We start from the raw sequence: 14566 nt of genomic DNA on the forward strand, positions 1-14566 counted from the left end.
ATAGTCAGTCTTCTGTGAGGAGCTATTGGAAGGGTGAGCAAGGGATCCTGGTGTAAAGATTAGTAGTAATGTGAATTGAGTGGATGCCACAGGTTCGTGTTTCTGGGTGCCTGGGGTATCCCAGAATAGGAAGCCCGAAGCCAGGTAGGAGTCCTCTGTCCAGGAGAAAGATGACCCAGACTGACTTGGGCACTATAACTAGGTGACATACTGGGAGCAAGGTATTAGGTTGGTTAATCTGGGAATGAACTTGCAGAGATGAGACCATAACCAGAGGCTAGACTAACCTTTGTTAGCCAATGTCGGTTTAGGTAGAAGGCAGAGGAGAGAGATATTTGGGACAAAAGGGCTATTGGCCAATTATTGAGTTGAGTACAAGATCAGCAGTGAGGCCAAGACCCTTGTGTCTAACCAAACGGGAAGGACAGGTGTTGGGCAGAAGCGCATGGACTAGTCAGTGATGGTCCAGGTATGAGGCAGGTGTAATCAGAGAGCTCTGGCAGAGGCCTGCTAAGACTCCAGTATGGAGGGAACTCCTAAGTTCAGGGGCAGAGCACTTACCTTTGGGGACTGGAGTGCAAGGCAGAGAAGGTCCATTTGCTAGGGTTAAAGGATAGGAACCCATTCATTCATTCCCTCGCCATTTATGGAGCCCCTACACTATGCCAGGAACCAGAGGAGGCTCTAGAGATTTGCAGCTGGATAGAACACATTTTCTGCACTCACAACCTCACAGACTGGTGGGGATTGCAGACCTAGAAGGTCATTAATACAGTGTGATGGATGGATTGGATATGGACAGGGACAGAGGGGCACAGAACCCAGGTTAGGACCAAGAGGAAGATGTCTTGAATGGCTTCCTAGAGGAGCTGCAGTCTGAACTAAGGCTTAGAGGGAGCATATGACTCTTCCAGAAGTGGGGAAGAGAGGCGGGATCTGGTTTTACCCTGAGAAATTGAGGTGAAGGACAGGAACTCAGTTGAAGTGAACTGGGACCTTAGTCCTGAGGAGTTGGGCTGTGAAGATGAGAATAACTGGGCAGTAACTCCAGCAGACACAGGATCTGCTCTGTAGGGTGTGTGATTCCAGCCCAGGGAACTTCACTGAGGGGCAGAGAAAGTGGGCTGGCCTCACGTCAAGTTCACCACACACTGAAAGAAAGGCTGCACGTGACGGCTGCCGTTTATTCCCCTCCGAGCTTCGTCAAGAGAATGGACAGAGGCATTCGACAGAGGAAGGATAGACCAGAAATGGTCAGATGAATTGCTAGGAGTTTTCAGAAGCAGTATCTCCTGCTTTTATCTTGAAACTTAAAAAAGAAATCCTACTACTTCTGATTCAAAAATTATTTATAAAATATATTTTTCCCCCACAACTAGTCTTCTCTAAACTTATTCCCACAATGTTGAGATGCACTATTCTGGATGTTCCCAAGTCTGGTAGCGACACCACATGTGTGAGCTGACATGCGCTACACCTGCTGCAGCCTTGGAAAGCTAAGCCTGGAGGCTCTGCAGAGCTCTCCCCAGCTCTGGTTCCAGGCAGAACCTCTTCTTGTTTCCAAAAGAAATCCTGGAATCACAATGACACAGAGGGCTCAACTCCCATTCATTGCAGGGAGGTGTTAGCTCTGAACATAATTACCTTTGTACTTTAGTGGTGACTGTGGTAACCTCTGTCACTGGGTCAGAAACAGCTCACTTTTTTGGGGTAGGTCAGTGGAGCCGTCTTTAGAAGATTCCACATTTTCTAAAAGAGTCTTCCAGAGAAGAATATTGATCTTGCTGTATGTAAGAATAAAAAAAGAAAACTGAATTAATGATGATTTACAGGGAAAGAGAGGTGAATACAAAGTCTGTTTAAGCCAGAGATTTTTGAAGTAGAGAGACAATTAGTCTAAGTTTATTCAAATGCCTGGCACGCGGTGAGAATGGATGCACGACTATCAGCAAGACAGGGAAAGCCCCTTGCGGTTGAATGGAGAGATTTTAATTTCTAGTTCTATTTTATGGCAGAAGTAAAGGTGTCTTAGAATAGTAGATCACAAATGCACCTTTGGTCCGACAATCACATTTGTAGTCAAATGCAAAACAATAGTTTCCCACTTGCTTTTTCCCATGGTTGGCATAAATGTCTAACATATTAGTCAGAATAAAGCTGTTGAGAATAAGACACATGGAGAGAGTTAGTTCATTATGATGTGTCTTGACATTCCTTCTGTCAGAACCGGTCATTCCAGAACAAAGTCAGACATCAACACAGGTCTCCTGGCCCCAGTGGGAGCTGGCGGTGGGGGTGGTCTGCCAGAGATGGGCAGAGAAAGCATTGTTTGTGGAGAATTTAAGAACAATAATAAAACCAGCTGAACGTCGGTCTGCTTTATATTATTACCATGACCAGTGATTCTGAATATCTTCAGGTTTCAACCCCCACACCCCACCCCCGCAGGCATCGTCAGCATCTTCTGTCCTGCCCCCACCTTGATGTGCTATTGTCTGCCACCCAAAATGGGGCAGATGTGGAATAAGGCACTGGCTTCAGTGTATCAGGTTATAAAATGTTCTAAAATGAATCGACATGTAGGGTAAGGGAGTGCCTGTGGATTTTGTCTAACATTGCAGCCAGTTGCTGTGGGATGATGGTGGAGCCCCTGCCTGCAGAGCACTTAGTGTGCGCCAGGTGGTGGCCGGGACCCAGACGCCACCCTGCCCTCGGGAGCTCCCAGTCTGGTGGAGGAGGCAGACAGTGGAAGGGTGCCCCTGTGTCTGGTCGAAGAGAGGGCTGAGTGGAGGTATTTGACTTGGTTAGAGAGGTTTAGGAAGGCCTTTTAGGAAGCGTCTAGTAGTTCTTCTAAGATTATTTAATACATCAGAAACTAAAAAAGAAATAAAGAGAATTTTTTGCCCACAAGTAGCCAGTCAAGTAATCTCTTAAATCTTTAGGGTGAGACCCACCTCAGGGGCCAGAGCCTTTATCCTCCTAAGGCTGCAGTTCACTCCAGCGGGATTTGGTTAGAGCCTGTTCCGCCAGCTCTGCCAGGAGCCTCCTCTTGATACCAGTGGGCACGCTTTCTAGATCAGTGGTTCTCAGCACCTGAACGCTACAATCACCTGAGAGCTTTTTTTAAAAAACCAAACCAAACCCACTCATGTCCAGGCCTCACCCTGGACCAATGATATCAGGATCATGGAAAGGTGAGGGAGAAGGGAGGTCAGGCACCAATGTGTTAGGAAAAAAATCACCCGAGATGATTCTAGTATGCAGGCAGAATAAAGTACTACTGCCTTAGATGAATGCAGTTCTTTTAATTTAGTCCAGTAAGAATAATTGAAAATTTTACTTTAAAAAAGTTCAGGATGCAAAGGGAGTTGCTTTGGTGACAGGTGTGTGAGTGCGTGTGTGCACACCCACGGGAGGGGGATCGTGCTGGGTCTCCTTGCACATCGTGTGCCTCCATTCCAGGCAGGTGGTGGAAACGCAGCAAATGGTTGGAGGGGGAGTTTCTTCGACTCCGGAATCAGGTTGACTGTCAGAGGCAGACCGTGCCCAGGGCCCTGGGAGTTCGCTGCAGAGGCCAACATATGCCTCAGTAAAGAGTCGGTTTTCTGACTTTCTCTCTCCACTTCCATTCACCCCAGATCCCCTCTCCTTTCTCTTACACTGCTGCTTTATTTAGCCACATAAGTTACGAAGCTTTGTGTGAAATCTATAGCCTCTTTGAGGAGGCACAGTCAAGTCTTAGACTTGTTTTGTCCTTTAAAAACATAAAAAGCACTGTGAGCACCTTACATGTAAATGGAATGAATGTATTTTTCCACTAATGTTGAAAATATCCCCAGGCATCTGGTGTGTATGAATGTGTGTAGATAGTACATGCATAATAAACATATTCCACCTTATGAATATTTATACACAAGATACATATATATTGAATATAGACATACATATGTAAATAGTAGCCCTTGTAAACTATATGCAGAGTGTGTTTCCAAGCATATGTATCATAGTGCATCAGGAATATAATAAACCTCCCACCAAGTTTAGCATATTTTGAGGTGGCATTTTCTACAGAGTTGTTTATGGTAGGGTCTAGTTACAATCCTTTTATGGGTTTTTTTTCCCCCATCACTTAAATGTTTGTTAAGTACCAACTAAAAATAAGGCACTGGGAATGGCAGAGGAAGAAAGATAAAATAGATACTGTCCCAGCTTTCAAAAGACCTATACCTCACAGAGTGGCTTAAAATTCAGTTATGAAGAGTCTACCATCATCCCTTCCCATTGGCATCTCACTGCTTTCTCACAGCTGCCTTTTATTTATACAGTCCACTTTAAAACAGGTCCACTGAAGACTAGATTAACTGACACCCTGATGGAGCTGCAGACTAGGGCAGATGCAGTGAGAAGAAGGAAACATCACTGGTTTCAACGCCTCGACAGCCATTGCACACGAACAATGCCTCACTCTTTTCTGTCCCATAGAGTCCAATCTTATAACCATGTTTTTATTTTATGCTGATTTGGTGGTGGTAGAGGGTACAGTAAGAAGGCACTAAATCCCAGAGGTATTGATAAATTTCAAAGATGAAACCAAAACAAAGCAATCTCTTCCCCCCTCCCACCAACTTCTTGAAACCCAAATACGACTGCCTGTGACATTCCACTTCCAAATTGAATCCAGTTCCCTCCCTGCAGTAAGTAGCAGAAGCCTTTATTAAATACAAGCTGTACATTCTCGAATATACCGAATACGGATGCCTTTCTAACATGACAATCCCCAGTCCAGCCGAGGAGCTCTGAGTGATACTTGTCAGCGGGCAGATCTCACTCCGTTAGAGGAGAAACAATACATCAGCACTGTCATCGCTGCGCCACAGACGTGCGTGCTCATTGTTTCCTCCGCCTCGATCCATACATCACAACAGGTAGTTCTCAGCTGTTCCCTGGGTGCCAGACAGACATTTTATCTAAAGAGACAGCAGACAGAACTACCTGCTGCTTCCTGTGCGGCTCTCCCTGTGTTTCTCTCCTTTTTCCTACTTCACTTGGGCTTTTTAAAATCAGCTGGCAGGGAGCCAGAAGCTCATCATTTTAATGCAGTGCAAAATGGAATATGCATAATTATATGCAAGCCATATGTGAGGGAGACAGCTCAGCTGTGAATTTCAGGAGGCCAGGAAGGAGAGAGCAGTTAGGGCTGAGATGAGATGAGAGCGGAGCGGAGTGCAAGTGTCGCCCAAATGAATGATTTAATGAGTGTGCTGCAGACACGCCTCCTTTCACCTACCTCTCCCTTCTCTCCAACTCCACACCAGAAACCCGTGGAGATGAGAAAGAGAAGACTGTATGCAAGCGGTATTGCTGTTGGGTTCTGTCAATGTCTCCATTTAAACTTCAGTTTTCTTAATTAACAGTGTAGATCAAAATAACCAGTAACTTTTAATGCAGCTTCTTAATTAAATTTTTTTTTTACTGCATTTCATTGAAGAATCATTGTTCTTACTAGATCATTGCTCCTTTCACATTTTTATTTAAAAATGGAGGGGAATCAGCTTATCTCTAATAATATTACAATGCAAAATATAACTATGCAAATTGCTTTTCTTACGGCCTTGCTATTAGAATTTTTAAACAGTGCGTTATCTAGAAATTGCTTAAGCATGCCAAGAAGTTTAAACACGTATGTATGTCATAGAATCCTAAATGTACAACCAAAGTCACTGGAAGACTAAAGTGGTGGTAATTTCCAACAAAGTTATTTTATTTTGGTTTGCTGAATATTTAAAACGTTAAATATTACACCACAATGAATTTGCATGTTCAAACTAAACTATGTAAAGAAAAACAAATCCCAAATTTTGATATCTAAAAGGCGTACTGCGTATTTAAACAAACTTCTTAATAATGTTGTTATTTCTGGATTCCCGTTTGTTTAATGATCTGAGCTGTTATGCTTTTAGCTTTTTTTTTCTTCTTCCATTATTTGTAAGTCCCTAAATAGGCCATTATATTTCCCTTCAGGCTAGAGATGAAGATGGACATGCTGAAAATTTTCCCCAGCAGCACTATGCTAAGGAAACTCCAAGGCTTGCCTTCAAGAATAACTGCGAACTACTTGTAAGAATAATATACTTACAACAAGTCTAGAATGTTACTTTAGCACAGTGAAAACAGTTTTTGAAAGGGTTTGTTCATTATTACATAATTTATGAAGTATTATAGTTTATCTGTATAGAGTTCTAAATGCTAATTCTGATATCACTGAATATTAATTATAAGATCTCAAATTGTTTGCAAATCTTTTATATCTGATTATAGAGCTTGGATGGCCTGTCTTTATTAGCTTGTTTTGTATAGTAGTTTATAAGCAGCCATTTGGAGAATGGCTAATAAAGTTAAAAATACAGAGAAATACAATTGATACGTGTAGTTTGGACAAAAATAATCCCACCCCCACCCCTCCTCGTACTTCCTAATTGTACACTGTTTTCGGAGACAACATGGTAATATTTTGTTCTGCTAGGAAAGATAGCAGAGTTGACACGCAGTACTCCCTTTAGAATTCAAGTATTCCTACGCTGGCTTGCCAAACTCAATCAGGCACTTTCGTCTCTCCTAAGTAGAAGAAGTCAAAGCAGCGACAGGATGCGGGGATGTTTACAAGTCGTGAGAGAGAGGATATCAGCTGTGACAGGGACTCTGTTCCAACGCAGGGTTAATTTGCTGTTCATTTTAGCATTTACAGTGAGACAAGATGAAAAGCAAGCAGGAATGCCTATTATATTTCTATTAAATGAATCTGTTGGGACCTAATGTTCTTGATTAGCTCTTGAAAATGAGTGCTCCACAATGCATGTTCTGTTTACCTAAAGTAAACAGAGAATGAATTGTCATGTATTTAGAGATTCAAACACTGCTTTGGCAAATGAAGCTTTATGAGGGATCTAGCTATGTTGTCCCTAAATGTTCTTTTCTTTTCAATTGCATTAAAGCAAAAACGTTTGCTCCAACTAAATGAAAACACTGAAAGAGAATGAGGATGCTCAGTTGTTAACGTTTTGAGGTAGAATCATTTCTGTTTAGTTTTTGGCGGAACACCGAGCGGCTCTGCCAGGTCTCGGCTTTAGGAAATCCCACAGGTACCGGTGTTTGGACTTAGCTCTGATACGAAGTATTCATTAAAAACAAAGTGTCCAAAGAGCAGGAGAAGGGAGAAAAATACAGTCGTTACCCATTCTAGCCACAGTAGTTAGATGTGGACAGCAAGAACCTGCTCTCGTAGCCCCACCGTCTGCGCGGTTGCGACAGCTCCACTCATTCTGGGTGTGGAGTCCCGTGACCGACCGATCCACAGGCATATTCACGGCTTGGAAACGCAGTTTTTTTTCCCCTGAAAATTTAACTCGCCTTACATTTTATCTTAGGGCTCTTAAAGCTTCCAGGTCTGCTAGCATTACCTGTTTGGGAGAAATCCTTTTCATTAGGTTCTGTTTTAACATTTCACCCCATAACTGTGGTTATCCAGCAGAAGACCATAGGGGCCATTTAGGCTTTGTTTTCGTATCAAAATGCTTTGGGGAGTCACTTAGTACTTCTTGGGGAAATTGTTAAATGTAATATGCCATATTTGATTTTTTTTTTGTATTTACTAGAAAAATGAATGTGTTTGAGTCTTGGCTGTGGTCAGTTTCTACTGGAGGAAGTAAACCGTATATGTGAACGTCTTCTCCAGCTATCTTTAGAGAAAATGTATATTTAGTCCTTGCTGTGTTTAAACACCAAATTGTGTTGGCAGTAGTTTTGAAAGATTGGTACAAATTTAGTTCTTCTAAGCCACTGTTAGAAATGTTTTATTTTTGGTCAGCAAACGATAAAAGAAAAAGGAGAATAAAGAGAAAAAAAACATGTAAGCTTATTTCTTCAAGGAGAACCTTAATTTTTTTCAGCTGCAAGAAAAGCAGTGGTGCTTGGCTGGTTATGAAGCCCTGAGAAGTTGTGCTTCTACGTGAAAGAGACCTGTTCATTATTAAGAGAGAAATGGGAAGTCCTTGGAGTTTTCTTAGTGCAGCTTGGAGCAAATTTTTAAAGAACCCACAAGAAAAGGTTGCACGCTCTCTCCAGAGTGCTTTCTTAGCTTAGGGGTGGTTCTGCCATCTTACGTGGTTCACTGCAGCAAAAGCAGTGAGGGAGCCCTGGGGGCCGGGGGTACCAATGGCTCTTGGAAGAAAATGTGGAGGGCACAGGTCACTTTCCAGGCTCCAAGGCGACAAGGAGCTCATGGCTGGAAGGCTAAGCCCCTGGGCCACAGGTGCTGACAGCAAGTGCCCTGGCCAGGTAGCCTCCAACTTTATTATTGACTGTTGATTGTCCTCCCCCCACACCCCCAGACTCTGCTTCTCAGAAGAGGGAGGAATATTAAGGAACCTAAACTAAAGCAAAGTAAAATCGATGCCTGGAATACACAAGTATTTGTCATCAGAAGGCACTGAACAAAGAAAGCCTTGGCTGATAGAAAATCTGCTATGCAACTGCAGATTTCCTGTAGGGTATTGATTTTTCCATTTAAATCCCAAACTGTGATGTGTGCCTTCACACTTAATTCACAACACAGATGACTTTGTAGTTCGGTGGCCAAGATTCTATGGTTGGTGGTTGTGCAGCAGCTCCCTTATGCTCTTTATTAATTTTGAAAATGCGAGGCTGCCAAGATGAATGACATTAGATAAAGCTTGATCACTGTGTATGTTGTACGATACGTCACAATTCACTGAGGCCCCATCTACCTCTTCATAGATAGGTGTTCAGGCACACATGTGCGTGCACACACACACCAGGGTATTTTGCTGACATATCTAAATTTATGACCAAGGCAAATAACTTTCAATAAAAGAAACTAGGAAATTCACCTCACATTAACACCACAACAATATGATGTCTGGGAGCCCAGAGAGGGAATATTTAGAGCCAGCCATGGTGACTAGCCTTCGCCCCGAATTTCAACTCCATTGCTGGTCCCTTTACCATTATTGCCTCATTATTTTGGGCCTACTGGGCCTCCTCATTTCCTCTATTAAAATGTTCTTGTCGATAGTACAAGTTGGATCAAGAGCTAGACAGGATGACTTTAATCATATTATGAGCTCACACCTTCTCATCAGCCAGTACTTTCTCAGTTCCTGAAAGCCACCCGGGAGTAAGACATTGCAGAAATAGAGCATAACGGGGTCCTTGGAGGGTGAAAACCTGTAGCCAGAAGAGGAATGTTGAAAGGGTTTTGGGGAAGGAACTGAAGGCAACTGAGCCTATTCCCCATATGTTCTCAGGGCCAGTCCAGAGAACATCACTGCATTCAGAAAGAAGGTTAAAATATAGTTAAAGAAGAGCAGCAACCATGTGGTGTAATTTGGTTGGAAAGAAAGCAGGTTTAGGAAGTCTGAAAGGGGAAGTAAGAGAAAGGAAACTTGGGGGTGAGGGAGGAAATGAGCCTGTCTTCCTCAGATCCAGAATCCCAAGTCATTATCTAGATAAAGTCCCACTCCCTTCGGCTTCTCCTAAGGCTGTTAGGGACAGGGGTCTTGCAGAGGGAGGGGGAGAGAGCCTACAGCTGGGAGACAAAATAAAAATAGCATTGGAAAAGAATTCTTTCTGGCCATTTACAGTGCCAGTGCAGGGAGAAGATGAAAACTATTTTAGTTTTGTGGCCTTCCGAACAGAGATGGTGGGGAGGAGACAAGCTTCAGCAGCTCTGTGGGCGGGTTTGCCCATTTCATTTCCTCGGGCAGTCAGATAGGTAGATTAAAAGGACCGGGCATAGTCCTTCATCAGAACTGCACTGAAGTAATACCGGGTTCAGTTAGCAAGACGTTATTGAGCATCTTCTATGTATAAGGCCCTATACCTGACAGTGCTTGTAGGGGACACAAAATACAAAAAGACAGAGCCTCTTCCCTGAAGGAGCTTACAATTCAGTAGGAAGACAGTGTTATAGTATCAGGAATGTGGACTTTCAGGGCTTCCTGAAAGTTAGAATTTTGCCCCAGCTAGACTTTAATTTACACCACCTCACTCTGGTCGTATGACTTAAGGATCATGGGCACAAAGGCTTAAAATTTATGGTGACACAGCTGCCATCACATCACATTGGATCTCTCTTTCACCCCATGGACCTCTCTGAGCTTCAGATCTTCATCTGTTAAATGTACTAATAAGTGGTAATAACCTCAGCGGATGTTGTAAGGATTGAATGTGATGACATATTTAAAGTGCCTGATACATAGTAACATTCAGTACACATTAGCCGCTATTATTATGATTCTTCTTGTTCTCATGATTGTTATCATCACTCAGTGAGCTGAGCCCCAAGAGAGCACCAGCAAAGTTCTGGAGTACAAAGGAGGAAGAGATTACTTCCATATGTGGTAATTAGAGACGTAACAAAGGGGGATACCTTTGATCTAGGCCTTACATGGGTTGGATTTTGATAGTCAGAGTGGGGGTGGGGGCATCCAGGCAGAGGGAAAGAGCATGGGCAAAGGCAAGGAGGCAGGAAAGTACAGGTCAGGTGACCCACACCTCAGTTGGCATCCAAGTTGGCTGGAGGGGAGAGTACCTGACGGATGAAGGGTGAGCTGGCAGGCCCGCCCATTTGCAGAGGTGTCGGTAACTGACACCATCCTATCAAGCCTGGACTTAAGTAGTTATACCTTATGGACATTCCTAGTACGTTTGTGGATTTAAAAAAATTACTACAGCAAATGCTTAACATACACAAAAGCAGAAAGAGTCGATAGTGAAACCCACGTACCTGTCAATCAGCTTAAACACTGATCAGTTCTTTATCTTGCTTCATCTCTCCCTTTACTCTCCACCCAGCCACCCCACCCCCTTTTATTCTGCTGGAATATTGTGAAGCAAATATATTAGTTCTTTTGTAAAAAAACAAACAAACAAACAAACTTTAGCATCTTACTTCTCTGGCTAGAAAGAATCCATGGACGCTGGTTAAATTGGAATTGGAGCTTTGGGACGATGTACAAATAAAACAAATGACTCTAGGTTAGGCATTGTGCTTTTCCCTCCCTGCTCAGCACAGCCTTGTAAGGCCGGGACAGTCAGGTCCAGTTAAAAAAGCCTACCACAGTGCCAGTGATGACTTGAGTATTCTTCACTCTCAGGTCCCTGGCTCTGTGTGTATGTATTTAAAAATAAGATCAGGTCTCTTCCCACGCCAGCTCAGCTCATCAGCACATGTTGGCTTATCACAGCGATGAGGAGAAATCCGGGATCGCTGTCACATGTTAGCTATTTCTAGGGCTTCCTTACTAGATCATGGAGACATAATGAGATCCCCCAAAAGGTGATAGAAACTGACATGTTTCACTTGAAACTTGATAAGCTCTTCAAAGTACGTATAATTAATCAACAATCCTCCCCTTACAGAAAGCCAGATTCATGTCCCAGCTCAATTCGAAATTATAGTTTCTTTGACATTACTGCTGAGCAGCACAGGCTCTGAGAATGAGAATTCTTGGTGACACACTTGGGCTCCCATCACATCAAATAAAATATCATGTGACGTATGCATGTATAGTACTCTGTGTACCAGTTTCCTGGCAGAATAATTGTAACCCCCCCCAGAAGACCCCAGGAATGGTTGCCATCTAAAGAGAGTTGACCTAACCCACCATTTTTTCCACCCACCTTCCAGACCCCTTTAGTCTGTGGCTTTTCCTGAGCACCTGCAGTTTTTTGAACTATATTTTAGTAAAATAAAACTTTTTAGAAAAACATGGACCAATAGGAGACTGAGCAAGGACACACCCACTAAAGGTGGCTCAGTTATGCTCCCCAGCAAGACCATCTGGGCTTTAGCACGGGCAAATGGAGTGGATTCTGCTTAGCCATCCTGTGTCACCTGTTCGTTTCTCTGCTTCCATCTCCGCCCTGGTTCACCTTGCTCCCCAGCTGGGGCTGCTGCTTCTCTCTGCTTTCAGCCTTTTGGCTCCCACTGTGGCTGTGGCCTTGTGGTTCAGAGCCTTCTTGTCCCATGCAAAGGCCCTCTGTACCACCGTAGACCATCTCCCTTCACCTCCCACCCACGCGAACCCTATTTTAACTCATTATTTTTGGTGTGTTTAGGGGAGAAGCCATCTGGGGGAAGGCTAGAGTTCCCCAGCCTCTGTCCTGATAAAAAGACTACTTAATTGGATGGCCTTGGTCCCTGGCAAGCTCCCTTTTCCAAGGCAAGGAGATCTTTCCCTTTCTAGTTTCAGGGCCATTGCACAAAAAGGTCAGAGGCATAATGCTTTGGTTTTCATGCTGGCTTCTCACACAATGCACTAGAGTGGTTCATAGAGGCAGCGAGAGGTACGGAGGACCATGTGTTTTCCAAGGGAGACTCTGTGGTGTGGTGGGTAAGAGTGGGTGCCGGATCCCAGCTCTGCAGACATGCCAGCTTTGCAACCTGGGAAAGTTTCTTAACTGCCCTGAGCTCAGTGCCTTTAGCAATAAAATGAGGATAAATATGGTACCTACCTTCTAGGGTCGTTCTGAGGAGTAAACAAGATCATGTATGTGAAGCACTTAGAATGCCTGCTATGTAATGAACATTTAAATATGCAGTAGTCTTATTACTAATAAGATAGAGCTGGAGGTGGTATTAGTGCATACAAAATCTGAAGGCAGGTGTTGGGAGCACTTGCCTTTATTTTGTAACTAGAGTCTCTTCCTAACTGGTTTGGATAGAAGCCCATATGTAATATTTTAATTTAGAACAAGGAACTTCAGAGAAACCCTTGAACATCTACCCAGTTGCCTGTATATGCTGAGGGCACTAGAGATGCTGTTGGCAGCATAGCAGATGTTGCTGATTTGTGAGGTACTGTAATGTTGGAATAGTTTTCCAAGAAGAATACAAAAATGTCAAAAACCAGTGTGGTATTGTAGTGAAGAGCTTGGGCTCTTGAGCCTGGTTGTTTGGTTCAAATTCAGGAACCTCCACCACTCTACCCACTGGCTGTGTGACCTTGGGCAAGTCACCAAATCTCTCTGTGTCCATGTCCTTATCTATAAAATAAGGACAGTGTTACCTATCTGGTAGGATTGGTGTGAGGTCTAAAAGAATGAACACCCGTAGGTGTTTAGAATGGCATTTGGCAAACAGTTGGCACTCAATCAATGTTGCTGTGATTATAATTATTTCTTCTAACTAAGGTTGCTTACTTTTAAGCATATCATAGAATACTACCTGGCCAAATTTTCTAGCAATAGATTATTTGAAAGTCTTTTTCTTTTTTAAATTTTATTTTTAATTCATTTTTATTGTGTTTTTTTCCATTGCCATTTAGTCCCCTTCACTCCCCCTTCCCCCAGCAATCACCACACTGTTGTCCATGTCCATGAGTCCTTTTTCCTTTTTGCTCAATCCATCCATCCCCTAACTTCCCCCCACCCCCAGCTGTCGTCCTGTTGTCCGTCTGTATAATTCTTCAGGAAGACTCTCTGCACGATCAAAGATCTCTTCATCTTGCCCTACCATTTAATAGTAAAATTGTTAATGTTAGGAATATGTAACTAAGAAAAATAAATGCAGAGCAAAGGATAAAATGTAATTTACACATGGAAATATCTACAATAGCAAAAGGATGTTCCTCTGATAAGCCTGAGTTGGGAAGGAGACAGGAAACCATCCCATGGGGTGTCCCCAACATGCCGGCACTGTGCTAAGTCTTCACAGACCCTTTTTAGATTTTTATTCTCCATCACTTGCTAAGTAGATAAATGGTGTTATTTCCATTTTACAGATGGGGAAACTACAATTCAGAGATGTTACATTCTCTGCCCTGGGGAAGGGGAAGGGACCTAGTGAGCAGCAGAGAGCTAAGGTTTGATGCCCATCCCTGACCTGTGCTCAGGCAAAGACACACTGCCCCCTTCTCAGGGTGGGCACCAAGGCCAGTATAGCCTCCCATCTCATGGCCCCGGGGGATTCAGTCTATGTGTCAGGGATGAGGGAAGTAAGAAGTTAATTCAGAATCACTCTTTTAGCTTCTTCATAGTAACAATTGGTTGGTAGAATTCTGGAGCCAGCAAGAACATCTGTGAATATTAGAAAGGGGAATTTATTCAGAAAGTCATGTCAGTGTTTGAGAATTCTCAATGCATAATAAATTGTAGGGAAAGGAACCAAAATATATGTATTTTAATTTGGTAAACAATAGGAAATATACTTTTCAATGTGATATGAGCTTTTGAGTATATTATTTTTTGTCTGACAGCAATAGATTATGTATGACAGATACTAATTCTTCTTTTGGTTTGATTCTTTTTTATGATCAGAAAGGCCATGTGAAAAAGGCCTACACTCTTTTGATTTGGTACAGTGGAGTGCGTCAGAGTGAACTGATTTATGATCGTTGAGAATTCTGGCTGTCAGTCAGCACACTGGAGCCAGGTGTCAGTCACATTTTCTCTCACTGTTTTAATTGCTAGAACTGAACAAAATACCAAAGGGAATTCGCCTCTGATGGCTTCATGGAAGTGCTAGGTCATATATCAAACAAAAACC

The 14566-nt window shown here is 43.0% G+C and overlaps 1 protein-coding gene across 3 annotated transcripts in view; it reads left to right on the forward strand.

Annotated features, from left to right (window-relative positions):
* The window catches only part of SOBP (sine oculis binding protein homolog), a 158441-nt gene that overhangs the window by 84597 nt on the left and 59278 nt on the right, over positions 1-14566 (forward strand). For 2 of the 3 annotated variants that reach the window (XM_045188651.3, XM_053913586.2), the window contains exon 5: positions 6022-6117. The exons of the other annotated variant lie outside the window; for it this stretch is intronic. In XM_045188651.3, coding sequence (XP_045044586.2) covers positions 6022-6117 — 96 coding nt within the window. The remainder of the gene's footprint in view (positions 1-6021; positions 6118-14566) is intronic. 3 annotated transcript variants of the gene reach the window in all.

Source organism: Desmodus rotundus, chromosome 11 (assembly GCF_022682495.2).
Source record: "Desmodus rotundus isolate HL8 chromosome 11, HLdesRot8A.1, whole genome shotgun sequence".
NCBI classification, from domain to species: domain Eukaryota; kingdom Metazoa; phylum Chordata; class Mammalia; order Chiroptera; family Phyllostomidae; genus Desmodus; species Desmodus rotundus.